Genomic DNA, 20,009 nt, shown 5'->3' on the forward strand with positions numbered 1-20,009 from the left:
GCATCCCCCAAACGATCCTTACCGTTTCTGTGGTCATTATCAGGCTCCTCCAGCTTTGGGAGTGGGGAGGAAATCTTTCATTTCAGAGTCGTCTTTGGGTTCTACCCCCTGAATCTCAGGATTATTTCTTAGAAGCCACCAGGAAAGGAAGTAAGATTTCTTGTCTGGGTGGAGCGGTCTCCCGGGACTTGTGGGTCCTGTCTTACCTTTCCTGCTAGAGGCTGATCTCTGTGAGGGCAGGAGTCATAGCGTACGCCAGTCCGTGCTGGCTTGGTACTTTGTACATAGTTGATCGTAAATACTTACTGAACGAAAGACTGAATGAACAGATGAATGTGTCACTGAAGTGAGGACATTGACAGATGCGCTTTTTGGACATTTTTGGTAATTTTTGTTCTTAAACAATGTTTTTAAGGATCTGAAAACCCGGATGCAAGAGGCGATGACTCAGGAGGTGTCCGATGTTTTCAGCGATACCACAACTCCCATCAAGCTGTTGGCGGTGGCGGCCACTGCGCCTCCTGATGCTCCCAGTAGGGAGGAAGTGGGTATCTGAGGTCTTTTATATCTTTTGTTGGCAGACGTGTACACGCACATGCGCACACACACACACGCACTTTATATCTATTTGTATATCTGTAAAGGTAAAATGTGATTCCCACGTGCTTCCGGGGTGGTTAGGAAATTGTGGATGAAGGTTGCAAGGGCAGAGGAGGGAAGGCCTTGCCCCCCTTCCTTAGTCACCAGGTGCATCAGTCAGGAAAGTCCGCAGGACATGTCTTTAGTTCTAAACTGTTCAAGACCTGCCTCTCAAAGACCAAAACAAATGGGTTTTCTTTTTATTGTGTAACAAGAAACATGGAGATAGGCAACCCTTGACACCACGAGAACTGGCATGCCTGGAATTTTCTTGGTCTTTCCGCACTGGTATGAGACAGCTGTTATAACCCCATGCACCATGTTCAGGGCTGTAAGAAACAAGGGATAGGGCACTCCAGTCCCAACTGTCCCTTTTATCAGGACAGTTTATTCTCAACACAGAAGTCAGGGCAGTCCTTTTAAATGATTTGATGTCATTCTCCTCCTCAACCCCTTCTGACAACTCCTTCCTGTCCCCGAGAGAAACCAGAGTCCTTACAATGACAGTGAGGCCAGTGCTGTGCTTGGGGCAGCACTCCAGGAAAAAAGTCTAAAACCCAGAAAGCCCTGGTTTGTCAAGTTTGCTTCCATGATGTAAATATTCCCATGGTGGGTGTCTCTGTGCAGGGTCACTGAACACAGACTTGGGAAGAGACGGCACATTTGGCTCTGAGGGGCTGGCGGAGTTGTGACCGTGGCTTCAGCACACCACTGCATCTGGTTCCCGCTGGCTTCTCTGACCCCGGGTCCTACCACCCTCACCCCTTATGCGCCTCGGTCTACACTGACCGCCTCGTGTTGTATTCCCAGTGTGCCCCGGTTATGTTTACTGCATTCTAACCTTGCGAATGTTGTGCTTGTTCTCTCCGTTCCTCCCGTAGAGAATTACTTGTGTTATTCATTCCCTTTCATCAGTGCCTACTGAAATGTCACTTTTGGGTCACTGCTGAAGATACAACCCCTCCCCCCGCCCCAGGGATTTCCTAATCTCCATATCCTACTTTTTGCCTCAGCATTTTTCAACATTTGACGTGTTTACCTCACTTCTTATTTGTCTCTCTCCTTCACATTAGCATGAAAGGCCATGCAGGCAAGGACTTTGTCGTACTTTATTCCCAATTCTTTTAAGATTTAATTTATTTATTAGAGAGTGAGTGAGAGAGAGCAAGAGCAAGCAAGAACATGGCGGGGGTGTACAGAGGGGGAGAAGCAGATTCCTTGCCAAGCAGGGAGTTCCACTCAGGGCTCGATCCCAGGAACCTGGAATCATGACCCGAGTTGAAGGAAGATGCTTAACCGACTGATCCACCCAGGCGCCCCTTTATTCCCAGTTCTTTTTTAAAAAAAATTATTATTATTTTTTAAATTTAAATTCAGTTAGCCAACATATAGAATATCATTAGTTTCAGATGTAGAGTTCGGTAATTCATTAGTTACATCTAACACCCAGTGTCCTTCACATCATGTGCCCTCCGTAATGCCTGTCACCCAGCTACTCCATCCCCCTACCTGTCTCCCCTGCAGCAGCCCCGTTTCTTTCCCATAGTTAAGAGTCTCTGTCATGGTTTGTCTCCCTCTCTGATTTCTTCCCATTCCTTTTCTCCCTATGATCCTCTGCGCTGTTTCTTTTATTACTCATGTGAGTGAAATCAGATGATAATTGTCTTTCTCTGATTGACTCATTTCACTCAGCATAATACCCTCCAGTTCTTAACCACATCGATTAAATGGTAAGATTTCATCCTTTCTGGAGGCTGAGTCATATTCCATTGTATGTATACACCACATCTTCTTTATTCATTTACTTGTCGATGGACATCTCGCCTCAGAAACAGACAGATGAATGGAACAGAATAAAGAACCTAGAAATGGACCCTCAACTCTGTGGTCAACTAATCTTCGACAAAGCAGGAAGGAATATTCCCAGTTCTTAAAACAATTATTGGCACATTATTATCTGGCATATTATTGGTGCTGAATGGAAAGGCTTTCCCAGAAATCCTCCAGGAGACATTGCTTATGTTTCATAAGCTGCTCCAGCTGTAGAAGAATCTAGGAAAACGAGTATTGACAGCAGAGAAGAAGGGGTTGTTGGGTCAGACACTTAAGACCAGTGGAATTGGTAGGTAGAGGTTTGTGTAATTCTTATTTGCTGATGACTCCCATTTCTTTCTTCAGTCTACATCAGGGCGTGGTTCAGCTCATGGTCCCCTTAGACTAGGATGGTGTGCTATTCTTTTCATTCCAGACTTCTCTGAGTTTTAGACCAGTAGATCAAGGGTCTCTTCTGGGTCCTTGATACGTCAGGCTGTGTTGTCCTGCTGTTCTCTCTCTCCCTCTTGGAAATTTGTGAGTTGCCATTGACTCTTCCCATGCCAGCAAATAACTAAGGCAAGCTAATTTGATCTCACAGACATTTCTTCAATCCTTCACATTTTCCATTTGTGTTGCTCGAGCTCTAGTTCTGATCTGTGTCCCCTGCTGCCTAACTGACTGCACAGCTGTGACTGGTCTTTGAATCTATCACTCGGTCACCAATAAAAAAAAGATTTGACCCTGTTTTACTGCTAAGCCCTTCAGTGGGTCTTCCCTTTCTTATAGGATAAAGCCAGAGTGCTAGGATCTGTTCCTGATACTCTCTCTGTACTTGTTTCCTGCAAACCCTGCCCTTCCGTTCGTGCCCCAGCAGTATTTAATTGCTTCTAGTTTTGTGCAGACTCTGTCCTTTCTCCCTTCCATGTCTTGTTCTTTCTGTCTCTGTTATCTTTCCCTTCTTTTTTGGCTAGTTCCTATTTATCCTTTATCCTTTTATCCTTTATGTCCTGGATAGGTTTAAGCGCCTTTCCCTTTGCTCCCATGGTAGCAGTGTTAGCTTTATAATTGTACACAGTACACTCTATTGTAAGTATCATAAGTGCTTATGGGTCTTTTGGCTCATAAGCAAGGATGCAAGCTCCTGAGGTGCAGAAACTGTGCCTTACTCATTTTTATATCTTCAGCGCCGACCCCAGGGTCTGGCATATAGTAGGTGCTCAGTAATGTTGACTTAGTGTAAGAAAAGTGGGCTAAGCAGCCTGTTAAATCAGAGGAAGCAGCAGACAGGGCTGGAACTGGGTGGATTAACTAGGATAAGCGAAAGCCCTGGTGCAGGAGACCAGCCAAGATAAGGAACAAGGACAGGCTAGGTTAAGGGGACTAGGAGATCAGAGATTTAGACAGAGATTCTGAGCATTAAATGGCAAGAACCCAGGTGACTGAACTGAAACAAGGGGCCAGTGTGGGGAAGAGACTTGAGTGGGTCAACACAGTGCCCTGGCAATGCGATTGGAGCCTGCTCTTGAACCGGGAGCCTGTTAGGGCTTTCGAGGTGGTCCGCCAGGAGCTAGACAGCTGTCTCCGAGTAGGGCAGGCAGACCCTCAGAAGGAGGCAAGAAAGAGGATGGGTCCTGCCATGGTCGTTCTTGACGTGCTCTTTGTAGAGTGTAAACCTGACCCAGCACTGTTGGGGATGCCTTGTGTTTTCAAGCATTGTTATCCAAACAAGTGACAGATGCGCTTTTGTCATTTTATTGGAGTTAAATAGTCCCCTTCATTGTATGCAACCTCACATAATAACCGTGTCAAAGGAAAAAAACTAACTTCTTCTTCTTCTTTTTTTTTTAAATTTGAGAGGTGAATGAACAGTTCAGTAGACGGTTTTGTATGCGGGGGAATAAAAAGCAGCCTTCCTTGCCCTAGTGTCGGGCCTGAGTGTGAGCACCAGCTATCGTTTTTCCCCTGGAGGTCAGGGGTAGAGTTTTTACAACATTAATGGTAATGGATATGTGAGGGATGCTGCCTTGAAGAAGCTGGAGTTCAGCTTAGGACTGTGGATATTCTTGAGTTTTCCACGCACCCTGGAGCCTGGAGTGGGCTTGCCTGTCCTCTTCACAGGATAAGACTTTTGTAAACAGGGATTTTTGAAGTCTTCACACTCTGTGAACTCCTTGTTGCAGATGACACAGTGCTGTATGTCCTCTCTGCACTTGGTAAGCATTGGTTGAACGGAAAGGCAAGTGTGTGCATGATGCTTATGGCCAAGCCTCTGAGGAGACAGAGCAAGGCCAGGGCCTGGCAATCGCCAGATTGTGGTCGTAGTCACTAGGGTTTGATGTCATCTGTGAAGTATTTGCTTGAGCAGTTGCTGCTCAAGAGAGAGTTTTTCTTAGGCTAAGAAAGAGTTTTTCTTAGGCTTCCTGACTCATTTTATTGAAATAAGTGTTCCTAATGTCTTTGTTTTTCCTCAAGGTATTTGATGAGAGGGCGGCTAACTTCGAGCACCATTCAGGAAGGCTTGGTGCCACGGCGGAGAAGGCGGCCGCTGTTGGAACTGCTAATAAAGCCACAGTGGAAGGCATTCAGGCATCAGTAAAGACGGCCCGAGAACTCACACCCCAGGTTGAATTTTGTTCACTCTTCATTGTTTCAGTACCCACGTGTAGTGTTCAGTAAAGGTCAATTACAAAACAGTTTCTGTACATTTTGAACACTTACTGAATATTGTCATGAAAGAAACACAAGGTGTCAAAATCATTTTTATGTTTTAGTTTCCTACAATGATCATAGATAACTTTTGAGGGTGGAAAAACCTGGTAAAGCAACCTCTGCTCACATGCATCCATAATTAGGGTGATATTTGGATAATCTCCAGATGTTAGTCTGTTTTCATAGTATAGCTTATGCCTTTCCCCATGTCTCTTTGAGGTTGTGTTCCTGACTTGCTTTCTTTCTACTTCATTAAATAATCAAGTTATAGCCAGTGTGCTGTGAACAGTAAATTGGAAGAGTGGGGACAAAAGAAAACAAATTGGACAGGAATTTAAGTTCTAATATGTGAGAGGTATTTTTTTTTTTTTAAAGATTTTATTTATTTATTTGACAGACAGAGATCACAAGTAGGCAGAGAGGCAGGAGAGAGAGGAGGAAGCAGGCTCCCCATGGAGCAGAGAGCCCGATGTGGGGCTTGATCCCAGGACTCTGGGATCATGACCTGAGCCAAAAGCAGAGGCTTTAACCCACTGAGCCACTCAGGCGCCCCTGTGAGAGGTGTTCTTAAGAATATCAGTACCACATCATTTAGTGTGATGTTTGCACATTTTCCCTAAGCAAATTATAGAAAATTCATTTTTAAAAAATAGATTTATTTGGCAGACGTGTATTATGTACCTGTAGTACATCAAGACCCATGCTAGGCTTTTACACATCTGTGATACTGGCTAATGTATCCCTTTGATGGGAACTTGCAGGAAAGGATGGGGAAAAAAAAATACACGTCTTCATTATTTATCTTTTGCCCAAGTGGCATGTAACAAATTAGGTTCTCTTGAAAAATCATACGTGTCCAACTTTTTAAAAATACTTCCACAAAATATGAACATGTATAATTTTCTTTAAAAATTTCCATAAAGTGTGGGACATAGAACATAGGTATTTCTGTACAGAACTGAGATTCCTAAAAAAGAGAAACAGAAAACTACAGATACCAGCTTCAGCAAGAGTAAGGCTTTGGAGACAGATCTGGACCTGAATCCTCTGTGACCTTGAATTTCCTCATCTGTAAAATGAAGAGAATTCTTTCCTAATGGGTAATTTGGAGGACTGAGAGGATATACTTAAAGCCTGTAACTTAGCAAATACTCGGTAAATGTTAGTTCCTTCCCTAACTTCTGTAACTGGTTTGCTGGGAGCTCTTGAGCAAGTCACTTACATTTCCTGAGTCTTGGTTTTTGAGTCTGTAAAGTTGCAGAAGTTACCTGTCCTGTTTTATAGGGTTGTTGTGAGGATTAAGTAAGATAATGGATGTGAAAGTACTTCGTTAACTGTAGACAGCTACTTGTTAATGAATGTTCATACATATCACTTTAAAGTAATTTTTAGTATCTTTCTTGGTGGTGCTTGGTAAGATGGAAGAGTCCAACCCATGGAGGGTTGATGTCAGTTCTGTGTGGGTTCTGAGGTGAATGCCATTTCCTTTGTCATTCTGTTACCTGCTCAAAAATCAGGCTATGACTATATAGCTTTCTGCACTGGCTCTGCGGGTGAGGTCCTTAGGAGACCGAAGTCTCCTGTGTTCAGCCTGCAAAGACTTGCACATTTTTGGCTTTCTAGTGCCATCTGTAGGTGGAGAGGGGAAAGCTTCGCTGAATGTATTCCAGTGGGAGGACGCCCTGGGGTTTAAAGGTTGTTTTGTCATTGACAGGTCATCTCAGCTGCTCGCATCTTACTTAGGAATCCTGGAAATCAAGCTGCTTACGAACATTTTGAGACCATGAAGAACCAGTGGATCGATAATGTCGAAAAAATGACAGGTAGAGTTGTGTGTGAAGCTCTTACTGTCTAGTCCTAGAGGAATGAGTTCTGAGAAACTCGAGCAGGTCGGGTTATGTTACTCAGCTGTAATTGGATGAAGGGATGGTCATGTGCCTGACAGTGTACTTGGCCCTGATTAAGGCTGAGGCTTCTCATTCAGGCCTTGCAACTTTGTTTGAAGAGAGGCTCTTTGAGTCTCTTTTCTTTTAATTCTGCCCTCCCTGTGCGATGCTCATTGTTACAGCTCCTGTCTTCCCTTTGAATAGTGCCTTTGCTCGGTCTGAACCAGGGTTTGGTTTCAGAGGCTGGAGGCAGTGTTTGTGGATACAGTAAGTGTCCCTGTCATTTTCAGTGGGTTCACATTTCAAGGAACCACAATAGCTACCATTTAATACAACTTGTCTCAGAGTTTCCTTCAACTTGTCAACTACGTAGTTTTTTTAAAAAAAGGAGAAACCAACCACCAACAAACGTGTGTCTGTGCTAGGGAAGTGGCACCTCCAAACCTTCTTCACTGTCCGTGCAGGGAGGGATAGGCGAGGAGGGAGGAGATGAGGAACGTGGGCTCCTTGGCGTCCCTGCAGGACCTGCCGTGACAGGGTCCCTAGCAGCCAGAGATGAAAGTGGAGCTCCCGGGGTGTCGGAAGAGAGGTAACCGAAACAAGAAGCAGGCCGTCAAGGTTATTAGAACCCTCCTCGTGGCTCGTCTGGGGCAAGACCAGCTGCCAACAAGTAACAGATGGCTGTGGAGTGAGCCGGGCAGGGAGAAAATGTTATTAGCATAATGTGGAGATGCGGTGAAGGCCGGAGACGCCGTCCTCCTGTTGTCGCTGCGATTCCTGTGGGCCGCAGAGGACCCGAGAAGGCCGGTGACCACGGTCGGTATGGGTGTCATGAATCTATATGGCCTCCTGGATGACATCTTCACTTTTTTTTTGAACTAAGGTAAATCACCTGGAAGCTTTTGATTGTTTAGGAAGGACTTAGGGCTAAAGGAGAGAATTCTGGGTGTTCTACTTTCACGTGAGAACCTTGAGTGGACAAGAGGGTTTTTGAGTCTCTGCTTTTCTAAAACAGAAACAAAATTCCATTTCTGTTCTGACAGGGCTGGTGGACGAAGCTATCGATACCAAATCTCTACTGGATGCTTCTGAAGAAGCAATTAAAAAAGACCTGGACAAGTGTAAAGTAGCCATGGCCAACATCCAGCCACAGATGCTGGTTGCCGGGGCCACCAGCATTGCCCGCCGGGCCAACCGTATCCTGCTGGTGGCCAAGAGGGAGGTGGAGAACTCGGAGGATCCCAAGTTCCGCGAGGCTGTGAAAGCCGCCTCTGACGAATTGAGCAAGACCATCTCCCCCATGGTGATGGACGCCAAGGCTGTGGCCGGAAACATCTCTGACCCTGGTAAGCAGTGCCTGGCACCTCACTTGAGAGGTTACCTCAGGAAGCTGACAGGGTGCTGAGACGATTTGTACCCACTCTGCCACCACCACGTACTGCGTCTGGGAGCAAACACTGCAGATTCTTAGTTTGAGAATGCCAGATTAATCTTTTTTTAAAAAGATTTTATTTATTTATTTGACAGAGAGAGATCACAAGTAGGCAGAGAGGCAGGCAGAGAGAGAGGAAGGGAAGCAGGCTCCCTGCCGAGCAGAGAGCCCGATGCGGGGCTTGATCCCAGGACCCTGAGATTATGACCTGGGTCGAAGGCAGAGGCTTAACCCACTGAGCCACCCAGGTGCCCCTAGATTAATTTTTTTATGTTTAAAAAAAATATATATATATATGTATATATATATATATATATGGCACAGAATATTTTCTGCAATACTGGAAGGTTCATTGCAAGTTAGTTGCTTTGGACCGACTTTTCTGTGCTTTCTTCATGTTGCCTGACTAGATGGCTCTTGGCTCCGTTTAGTCATTATTTTGGAAATTGCTCAAAAATGGCATGAAAACCATTTTATCAACCATTTAGCTTATGTAATGGGCATATCTTCTCTTCTGCTTTTCTTAAAATGCTTTTTTCTCTGTAAGATATTTTCAGTTTCTGTCAAATCTGGAGGGCTTAAATTGACCTGTAGATCTCCTCTGTGAATATCCTGATCCTACACCAAAGAATCTGGATTTTCTTTAGCTGAATTGTGAGCATGTTTTCAGTATTACTGAAGATGTTACCACTCCTTTGGTTAGAAACATCGGAATTCCTTCCTGTTGGGAGCATCCAGTGTGTCTGGCCCATGAGTGGAATCCAGGCACCGTTAGGGAGTGGGAAGGGCTGCCCTGTTCACCCCTAACCCAGGCAGGATCTTTCTCACATCTTCAAGCTACCGTCACTAAGGACACGCTCCATTTCCTAATTGGAGTTTCTAAAAGTTTGAGCAGAATTCCTGAATCCCAGGTGACCAGGCACTGAGGCAGTGGCAGTTCAACCTAGGGGTTAACACACTTACTGCCAAGGTGAGTGAAGGAGTCAGGAGAAAGGTGAGACGTCCTCAGGGGATGTCTGCTCAATCTGAAACGACATCTTCCCTGTTCTGAGTTGGACAGGCTTATCTCTCGACGGCTTCACTGTCAAGGGGTGATGAGCACCACCTGAGCCCGAAGTGATCACACCCAGGAACGTCTTGAGTACTTGCTGATTATGCAGGCAAGAAGGTACCCTGCCCACACCACAGGGATTAGCTGGTTTGTGACCCTTGTGACTCTCTGTAGGCCTCATGGCATCTGCCTGGCCCTTCCGGCCCTTCCCCTTCAGTCACTGCCTGTGGTGCTTCCTGGCAGCTTCACATGCAGCTTTTGTTCATAGAAACCAGTTCTGCTGCTGGACAGACGGTGCTCCAGGGCACTGACCTGCCTAGTGAAAGTGAGGGCGTCTTGTGTTTAGGCCTGCAAAAGAGCTTCCTGGACTCGGGTTATCGGATCCTGGGAGCTGTGGCCAAGGTCAGAGAAGCCTTCCAACCTCAGGAGCCTGACTTCCCACCTCCTCCTCCGGATCTTGAACAGCTCCGTGTAAGTAGATTCGGAGTGACGGGGAGAACTGAGCGGAGGGGGCTGGAACTGTAGCAAGAGGGAGGTAAGCTATGCTCAGAGCCTCGTGGATGAGGTGTCTTCGTTTGGCTTTTACCTGAAGCTTCCTTGGACACACAAGTTGACTTGCATTCCAGAACCAGTAGAGTCCTACGCCCGTGCTTCTGTGCAGGGCGTGCTGGGTCGGTGGGGGTCATGGGCCTGGCCTGCTCTGATGGGGACTGACTGGAGCAGAGGTGCGCTGGCTTTGGGAAGTGTGGATGTGATGAGTGATGAAGTCACAGGATGAGTTACTGAGGAGAGGGAAAGTGACCTGGTGGCGAGGAGATTTTTTTTGTGTTCCCAATTGACAAGGGCAAAACTGAGGTGATTAGATTTGTGTACAGTCTTCTTTACTTGACTTTTTTTGTTTAGTAACAAAAATAATAGTCTGTTTTTTAAAAGTATATTTTCCTCCAACTGTAATTTCAACTCTTTTTATGTTCCCCAAAGTGCCATAAATTTATTCTTCCGTAGGTAAATGGTTTCGGAGGAGGCTTAGCTGGGCAATAACTTATGGATACAAATCCTAGAATAGGAAATGGTAATTGTTCTAACTAACAGTATTGGAGACAGCTGGACTTTGGGAATAGCGCATCAAGGCAATAATTTGATTTACTTTCCTTGACTTACTTTCCTGTGTTTCATGTCAGTAAAAGATGGAAGTTTCTAAGTTGGTTGAGGACAGAATTGGGTCCTTTTGCCCAAGCCGAGGCACAGTGCTCCTCTAGCCTCCAACGTTTCAGCTTCATTTGCTTCTTTGAGCTGGGCTCTTGGTGCCTGGTTGGGGCCAGTGGAAGGGCTACTCTGGGGCCTGGCTTCTTATGGGATCGGCAAATTCCTGACACTTAGAATCAAGATCTTAAGAGGTCAATTGGTTTAGCTACCCCTCATTGACAGATGAGGAAACAGGCCCCGGGGAGAAGTTAGTCACCTGTGCAACTGCTCTGAAACAGTCAGGACCACAAATGAGATCCATCCTCTTTGGGGAGCCTTGGTCTAGCAGTACTGTGTGTGCCTCCCTGGGATTCATCCAGAACTCTAGCCTGCTGGCTTTTTGTGGAGAAGCAAGGAAGAAAATATGCATCTGTGGCGATTCAGGCAGGTGGTCCTTGTGCTCCGTGTGGGTGTCTTATATGGAATGAACGTGGGTGGCTTTTCTGGGGATGCTTTTAAAGGAAAGGAAAGAGTTCTAGAGGAGAAGTAGTTCCTAGGGTTTTACTTACAACCCAGTAATTCTCTCTCTAGCTGGCCGATGAGCTTGCTCCTCCCAAACCACCTCTGCCTGAGGGTGAGGTCCCTCCGCCCAGGCCCCCACCACCAGAGGAGAAGGATGAAGAGTTCCCTGAGCAGAAAGCCGGGGAGGTGATCAACCAGCCAATGATGATGGCTGCCAGGCAGCTCCACGATGAGGCTCGCAAGTGGTCCAGCAAGGTAAGTAATGAGGCTTTTCTTGTTGGAAAAGGATGAAGACATGCACACAGCCCAGGAAGAAGAGTCTGATTGGAAAGTTACCCTCTCTCTACTTCTGGTTCCTGCTGTCGCCAATAACACGATCCTCTTCTTCCTCGTGGCTTAGTGAGATGTTGGAAAGGAGGTTCCTTTCCTCCGTCCATGCAAGTGTCCATTGCTGCGACCTGCGACATTTGGGTTCTTTTAGAAATTGTTTTTCTTTCTCAGGATTGCTGAATGTCTTTAAGTGCTCTCTTGCTAAGTATCAATACTCCAGATGTGAAACAGTCTTCTGTGGGCTCTGCTAGAATTGGCTGAAGTGTTTGTATTTTCCTTCTGTTTTCCATGAAAGCAGGTATGTGCTTAGGAGCTATGTGCTTTGTCCTTTTCTCAGAATCATCTCACCTCCCAATTCAAGACCACTCCAGGCTAACTCTAGCTCCACAATCTGAAAGTGTAAATATTCATGTGGTCGGTGAAAATGTGGGTGCTGCACCTGTCAGACCCCGTGAATAACTTTGCCTATTTCCCCTGAAGTGATGAAAAAGTGCTTGGTAGATTTTCTAGATAAGAACTAAATATTCTTGCTCACCGGGTGGTGAAATGTAGTTTTAACTCAGTTCTCAACTGTCTGTAATACGACCCCCTCTTCTAGATCTTTATTCCCACCATTTATTTGCCTTTTCCTGCCCTTGTCCATCTCAGGCTTTTGTATTAACTGTAGTTTCCGGGGGACCTTCTACTTGCAGCTGATCTTGGGTTTTTCCAGGCTGGGAAATCGACCTTGGTTTTTGAAACTCTCTATTTTTCTGTGCTGTTAGCTGTGAACCTAGGTTCTAAGAAGGAATGAATAGTGACCTTGCTGGTGTTGGGCCTGGCCGTGGAATTATTTATAATTCTACCTTTCCACCTGGGGCGTGCACACCTCCAGGACCGTTTGCAGAGTCCCAGTGCATGTGGAAAGAGGGGTGGAAGGGACAGTGGAGCTTGGTTTTACTCAAAGATTGTAAAGGCAATCTAAATTTGATTACAGCATGGGGCACCTGGGTGGCTCAGTTGGTTAAGTGGCTGCTTTCGGCTCAGGTCATGATCCCAGGGTCCTGGGATTGAGCCCTGCATCAGGCTCCCTGCTCAGTGGAGAGCCTGCTTCTCCTTCTTCCTCTGCCTGTCGCTCTGCCTACTTGTGCTCTCTCTCTGTCAAATAAAGAAATAAAAGCTTTAAAAAATAAATAAGTAAATAAATAAATTTCGTTACAATAAACCCAGATATATCGTGTAGCAGGACACAAAATACACTTGAATTATAAACAAACTTAAGGGGCAGACAGCATCGGCCTACATATTTACCCCACTTTCCAGTTTGTGGCCAGCAGTCTTTAGGTCTGACTGTGTGCAGGCTTGGAGCATTGGAGAATTGCCGACTTTGAGCTGTGAGTCAGGAGCTCCTTGACCATGTGTGTTTGGGGTGGTGAGGGTGGTATGTGTTTGTGTGTCTGTCTTTGTACACCTTGAGACTCTGCTCCCCAGCAGCAGTGAGCTGGCCTCTCCTCTACGGAGTCCTGGTTGATGAGTCCTGGTGGAGACAGAATTTAGGGAAAGGGTTTAGAATGTACCTGAACCCATTGTTTGCTCTGAATTCTCCAACTTTGTCATCACCTTTGGAGACCGGTTTCCTGTGCAGGATAAGAATTTTAGGAGCGATAGCAACCTCAAATAAACTTACAAGTAAACTCTTCCTCTTGGTTAGAGATGTTTGATATAAAGAACTTGTGTTCTGGGATGCCGGGCCAACTCACTAGGTAGAGCACGTGACTCTTGATCTTGGGGTTGTGAGTTCAAGCCCCACATTAGGTATAGAGATTACTTTAAATTTTTTTTTTTTTTTTTAAAAGAAGGACGTGCGTTACCATTCTTCATATACTTGGCTTGGCTTCATTTAGGCAGTTCCTTTTGTTTGCTTTCCCCTCTGCCTATTTCACATCTGATCACACTGCCGCTTGCCCTGGCCTTTCGGAATCCCCATCCATGGTATTAAATCCATTCTCTCCCCCTCACAGGTCCTGTTCTCTCATGGGTACTGATTTGGGCTCCTCTGAACTCAGCGTTGGTCAGTAGCTATGTTCCTGGGTTATCTGTGAAGTATGTACCTTAAGGTTGGATTGAGAACCCTGCAGTGCAACAGGAGAGATTTAAGTTGTACCCTGGGAACAGCTTTCTGGGTCAGTAGTAGCAATGGGTGCAGGAGGAGGTCATGGAGGTGTTTGTGTCCAAGGGCCTTGAGGGGATAGAGAGAACTGGTCTGAAGTGTGGGTTTTCCCTGAGATGGGAAGCTGGGTGAGGCCCAGTCTGGAGGCTCCTTTCCACTGGCTGATTGTGGGGGATTTGACAAGTCCTCCTCACTCATCACTGCATTCGTTTTCTGTGCCTCTTTCCTGGTTTGCTGTCTGTGGCTTCTGCTGTATCATTTTTAAATGCTGGGATCTTTTAACTCCTGCTGGAAATAATGATCTGTGTCTGGCAACTTGCAGAGCTGACCCAGGTCACTTCCTGTGTCCCAGAAGATCTAGAACAGTTTCCATAGGAGCTAGTGGGGGCTGGGGGGTGGGGATCACTTTGTTCCATTCAGAGCAAGTTGTGTGGCCACATTTACTTTTTTCCCTCTGGATTCCTTTTAAAGATAATCAGCTACTATTATTTGGTTGTTTGGCTCCTCAGAAATGTTATGACATGAAAATTATTCTTGGCAAGTTTAACTTTGGTGGTAAGTGTATAAATAAAAAAGGGATGCCACTTGCTTTCTTGGTTTACATTTTTCTCGGGAAACCTTTTGCCTTTGGAGTGAGTCTCTTTCTTTCCCTCACTGACAACAGTGGGGACTCTGGCTGGTGCTGGAGGCTGAGAATCCCCCTTCGGTGGAGTTTGGTTCGTCTGGCTTCTGGAGAGGTGCCGTTTTTCTTTCCCATCTTAGGCAAGCTTTGGTTACTAAACCAAGTGATGCTCAGCTCCCCTGTCCTACTGCTCTGACTAACACTGTCCCTGTTTCTTATCCTCCCTGCCATCGACAAAGCCGGGTAACCGGGCCGCTGAGGTGGGTGTAGGTGTTGTAGCTGAGGCAGATGCGGCTGATGCTGTTGGGTTCCCTGTCCCCCCTGACATGGAAGACGATTTCGAACCTGAGCTGCTGTTAATGCCATCCAATCAGCCGGTCAACCAGCCCATTCTGGCCGCGGCTCAGTCCCTGCATCGGGAAGCTACCAAGTGGTCTAGTAAGGTACTGATCTAGCACCCCCGGCGGGGCTGCTCTGTATGCATCCGGCCATGTGCAGCCTTGACACATTGCATCACTCATGATCTGTGCAAGTCCTGTGAGTCTGAGCGGGGCGGGCCTCTGTCTGTCTGCACCTTGTTGTCAGGACTGGCTTCACGAGTTTGATAGGTCTGCTAATGCCCGATTAATTGGATTGCATTTATGACCAGTGGGGGGTAGAGATGGGGTCACTTTCTGAAAGGATTCGTTTTCTTACTGACCTCGGGGCCACGATTAGAACCCTAAACCCCTTGGGAAGCTCTGGGTCTCTCAATGACTTGCAGGTCAGAAACTACTATAGACCATTAAGAGGTCATCTGGCCTGACCATGGAGCTTGGCCTGCCACCCCGTCCTCTGCTGACCTGTCACGGATGGCTCAGGTGGAGTGGGCCGGAGTGGGAAGCAGCTTTATATGGCAGGGTCTCTGGGGCGGACTGCTTGCTGCCCTGCACTTGGCTGCCTGGCAGATGCTGGCCTTGACGGGAACCCACAGGGAAGGGGGCTTCACTGACTGCTTGTCCAGGTGTTCCAGGGGGATGGGCTGGGGGTGGAGAGCAGAGAGCACTCAGGGCTGCAGGATGGGCAGCCACAGAGCTTTGGCCTTGGGACTGAACCAACACTGGTGTGGGGAGTGGAGGAGGAGGGTGATCACTTTTTTCCCTTTGAAGGTAGCATGTTGCAAGAAGAAAGGGTTTGAAGAGTGATGGATAATAACTAACCTCAGTACCACACTGTTTTCTAATCAAGTTCATGAATCCTGGAACAATCCCAGGTCTACCCTGGAAGAGATGGGCCCAGACGGCCATGTCTAACCCGCTCCTGTTCTCGTGATTTTTTCCCTTCCCCATATTCTCTGTGGCCTCCGTGATTGCCTGAGATGTCACACGCCTCCCAGCATAGTGCTCGGCCATCTCTGGGTGCCTGTGGGGGTGTCTCACAGGGCGCCCAGCAGGGCATGGTTTGTGTATGCCTCACTGCCTTGTGCAGAAAATTGAAAAGCGTGAGGGGAAAAATGAGTAGGGCCTGACCTTTTAGGTAGTTTTGAACATTGCGATTGTTGTTAGCAGCCAAAAGGTGCACCTTTTGAGGGCATAAAGTAAATTCCTTATACATTTCTTTATTACAACCCATGAGGGTTTTAATGAACCCAAATACCCCATTGAAGGTAAACCACTATGAGCTGGAGTGGGGGCTCCATGTACAGCTTGACTCATGACTTCTACTTTTCTGCTCTTGGCTGAAGGTCTCTTTAATTGAAGCCACTTAGCTGAGAGGACTGAGGAATTGATTCTTGGCCTTTTAAAATGTGACAAATTAAAATAACATGTTCCCTGAGGCCGACAGGACAAATAAGATGCAGTAGCAGGGAGGGCAGGAACAGTCTAGGTGAGAAAATAGATCTTTTCTCACCAAAGCTGGTAATAGTTACTTGGTTTAAATCCTAGCTCAGCAGCCACAGTCCTTGGCTGCTATTTGTAACAAGGGTTAGGGTGAAGAGGATGATTTCAGCGTCTGGAAAGGCTCCTCTGTATTTTTCCCCTCAAGCAAGCTCTCCTGCTTTCCCCTCCTGAAAGGGAAATGCCTGTTTAACCAACGTCTCCGTCCCATCCTCAATTTGATTGACATGATTAACCTGGAGATGAAGTGCTCGTTCAGTGCTATGCGGGGAGCACATATTGCCCTTCCAGACTAATCTGCAGGTCTTCCTCTTTTCAGTAGGGTCGTCTTTCTCTGTCTCTCTCACGGAGTGCTGGGAGGAGCCCCCCGGCTCCCTCTTCTCTCTGTCCTCCTGTACTGTCTGTATCACTCAAGAACAGTCCTTTTCTTCTCTCCTCACCCTTCCAGAGGCTGCTAGAGCAGCAGGCTCCCTCCTCTCTTCTCTGCACTTCTTCCTTCCTTCCCTAACTTGGCCACAGTGTGGGCTGAGCTCACATTATATCTTTGCTTCTCTCTCTAGGGCAATGACATCATTGCAGCAGCCAAGCGCATGGCTCTGCTGATGGCTGAGATGTCTCGGCTGGTAAGAGGGGGCAGTGGTACCAAGCGGGCACTGATTCAGTGTGCCAAGGACATTGCCAAGGCCTCAGATGAGGTGACGCGGTTGGCCAAGGAGGTTGCCAAGCAGTGCACAGATAAGCGGATTAGAACCAACCTCTTACAGGTACGCAAGGGTAGCGCGCGCGCGCGTGTGTGTGTGTGTGCGCGTGTCTGAGTTGGGGGCATGGGAGGGAGAAAGCAGGAGAGAGAAAACTGGATGAGCAAGGAGGAGGTGGAGGAACTCTGAAGAAATAGCAGAAAGGGGAAACACACATGTATATCTGGGAAAGACAGGAAAACTTCTTGCCTAATCAAATGCAAAAATTATAATGCTTCCTTTCTGAACAGAGGGACCGTACTGATCCTAGGGAGAAACCAAGTGGGATTCTGTGGCTAATTTACAGGGTGCCTTCTGCACGCCAGCCTCTAGGAAATCAGAGGTAGAGAAGTCGTGTCCTCAAAGAGCTTGTGGGCAAGGAAAACATTAGAAACATGCTAAATTAAGTTTGCTTCTTAGGTATGCGAGCGAATCCCAACCATAAGCACCCAACTCAAGATCCTGTCCACGGTGAAGGCCACTATGCTGGGCCGGACCAACATCAGTGATGAGGAGTCCGAGCAGGTATGTGTCCGCTGCTTCTGGTTTCTTACCAATAGTTTTGGAGCCCCTTTATAGCGATTTAACTTAGCTTTGGGGAAAATCTGACCCGTGACTTGAGTATTCAGTATGTGGAATGGACTCTTAACTCTCTTCGAAGGGCATCTGTGTTGCACAGATGCGTCAGAAACTTCGAAGGGGAAGGAAAGTTCTTATGCTACTTTTGTCACTTCACAGAGGGGAAGCTGAGGCCTGGGGTGACGTGCCAATTAACACTTGGGACTCTGCTCAGTTCTTTGTCTCCGTGGAATAGGCGTTGACTCTCCGGAGGCCTCCAGTTCCCGTCCACTCCTGCCCGTTGTGTCTTTGCGGCTGGAAAGCACTTGTGCTTCCCAGCTCACCGGGTGAGAAGTACCTGGGGAGGTGAAGAGTGTCGGCTTTTCAGGGGCCTGAGACAGGCATGTGCTGAGGCTGAAAGGTCGGCTCAAAGGAGGTGCTTCTCCTGGTTTCTTTGACAGACATTGAAATAAAGTTGGTGGGAGGGTTCTTTTAAGGGCTGGCAACCACTTTTTGGAGTCTGTCCTCTTTCGCTGCCTCCTGGAAACGTGGCCCAGGACTATAGGGAAAGCCCTCCTTTGGGCATCTCTTCTCCTCCGTATCTCCTCTCTAGTCAGCCCTACTGTGAGCCAGTCTACTAGCATCCTCTTACTGTAGGTAGCAGGTCTTTCGTTGAACTGCCCAGATGGGCTTACACAGATACGCATGTGGGACTGTATTGGGCACTGAGTAGGGGAGTTAAAAAAAAATAGAGGGGCGCTTGGGTGGCTCAGTTGTTAAGTGTCTGCCTTCAGTTCAGGTCCTGATCCCAGGGTCCTTAGATCAAGCCCCATGTCAGGCTCCCTGCCTGGCATCCTGCCAAGGATGCTGTGTCTCTCTCTGTCAAATAAAATCTTTTTTTCTTTTTTCTTTTTTTAAAGATTTTTATTTATTTACTTGACAGAAAGAGACACATTGAGAGAGGGAACACAAGCAGGGGGAGTGGGAGAGGGAGAAGCAGGCTTCCGGTGAAGGGGTGCCTCACCAAAGTGCTCGATCTCAGGACCCTGGGATCGTGACCTGAGCTGAAGGTAGACACTTACTGCCTGAGCCACCCAGGTGCCCCGTCAAATAAAAACTTTAAAAAAAAAAGGAAAAATAAAAGATTGTCTAGAGTTCTTCTCCCTGGGGAACTCACAGGGTAGTTTGGGAGACCACCCTGATCTCAGGCCAGGAGCACTTTGGAGGAGACAGGGAGGCTACGGTCTAGTACGAGTGGTGCTTTCATGGCAGTTTTCATCCAATAGTTCTCACCCTCACCCTCCTCGTGCACCATGGGTATTGGATCTTCACCCCTGACTTCCATGTATTCTAGGCAGAGTGTGGGCACTGGGCTGTTTCCCATCATGTGGTCTCATCTCAAGAAAAGGAAGTGGTGGAAACAGAGAAGGAAGGATAGAACTCATAGTTTCAGACGATGTCATTTAATTAACCAACACAAATGTATTCTGAGAATATCTACTACGTTCTACCTCATAGTCTAATAAAAAAGGATAGACACTGATAGTGTGGAAGAATGCAAAAACACAGGACTGCAAGTCAGAAGTTTTCAGTCCTCATCCTGATTACTGTGTAAGTTTGGTTGCAAATCTCCTAACCTATCTGGGCCTCAGCCTCTTTGTTGACTGAGTGAAAAGATCAGCTGACCGGGAATTTAAGCCCATAGTTATGCCTCTCAGAGCTGATGAACCCTTAGAAACTGCCTGGACAAATTTTACAGATGTGAGCATTTTCCAGGGAAGAATCTAGAGACTTCACAAAATCCTCAAAGGGTCTATGGCTCAAAAATAGTTTTTTTGTTTTGTTTGGTTTTTGTTGGCTCAAAAAGAGATAAGAAAAAATGGGAGCTAATGAATCAATACGTTCTCTGACTTTCTGTGCTGGAGTCCTAGTATGATCCTAGCCCTGTAAGCTTGTGTGCTTAGGAGATTTATTTATTTAGATTTTCATGGATTTACAAATGATTGGTTTGTTCATTTGGTTATTTCTTCATTCATTGTTAAAATTATGTATTTATGAAATACCTCTTTTGTGCCAGACACTGGCCTAACACGGGGCGCAGCAGTGAACAAAACTCACAAAAATCACTGCCCTTGTGGAACTTAAATTTTAAATAAAATCAGGTAAAACAGACAAACTAGGTAAAATTTACATAAAGTGTAGTAGTTAGTACGGATGGGTTCTATGGAGAAAAATGAAGACTTGGAGGATGAGCAATGCTGTCACTTGGGAAGGTGTTTGGGATTTAAAGTAAGGTGGGCAAGGGGTGCCTCACCAAAGTGACTTCTGAGCGAAGATCTGAAGGAGGTGAGGGCTGAGCCACAAGGGAAAAGCATTCCAGGTAGAGGGAACAGTGAGAGCCCGAGGCAGAAGCTTGTTTGAAGAGCAGGCAAGAGTATATGCTAGAGGCCGGTTGAGGGTATAGTACATACATAATCAGGGGTGGGTTTTTTGGGGT

At 46.7% G+C, this 20,009-nt stretch overlaps 1 protein-coding gene across 2 annotated transcripts in view; it reads left to right on the top strand.

The window, feature by feature from the left end:
• The window catches only part of VCL (vinculin), a 114,444-nt gene that overhangs the window by 92,170 nt on the left and 2,265 nt on the right, over positions 1–20,009 (top strand). Inside the window, exons 13-21 of one of the 2 annotated variants that reach the window (XM_032311693.1) lie at positions 416–544; positions 4,927–5,076; positions 6,878–6,986; positions 8,093–8,395; positions 9,879–10,003; positions 11,309–11,494; positions 14,580–14,783; positions 16,778–16,981; positions 17,375–17,479. In XM_032311693.1, coding sequence (XP_032167584.1) covers positions 416–544; positions 4,927–5,076; positions 6,878–6,986; positions 8,093–8,395; positions 9,879–10,003; positions 11,309–11,494; positions 14,580–14,783; positions 16,778–16,981; positions 17,375–17,479 — 1,515 coding nt within the window. The remainder of the gene's footprint in view (positions 1–415; positions 545–4,926; positions 5,077–6,877; positions 6,987–8,092; positions 8,396–9,878; positions 10,004–11,308; positions 11,495–14,579; positions 14,784–16,777; positions 16,982–17,374; positions 17,480–20,009) is intronic. The other variant, XM_032311694.1, reaches the window with a different exon arrangement.

Source organism: Mustela erminea, chromosome 14 (assembly GCF_009829155.1).
Source record: "Mustela erminea isolate mMusErm1 chromosome 14, mMusErm1.Pri, whole genome shotgun sequence".
In the NCBI taxonomy this organism is placed as follows: Eukaryota; Metazoa; Chordata; class Mammalia; order Carnivora; family Mustelidae; genus Mustela; species Mustela erminea.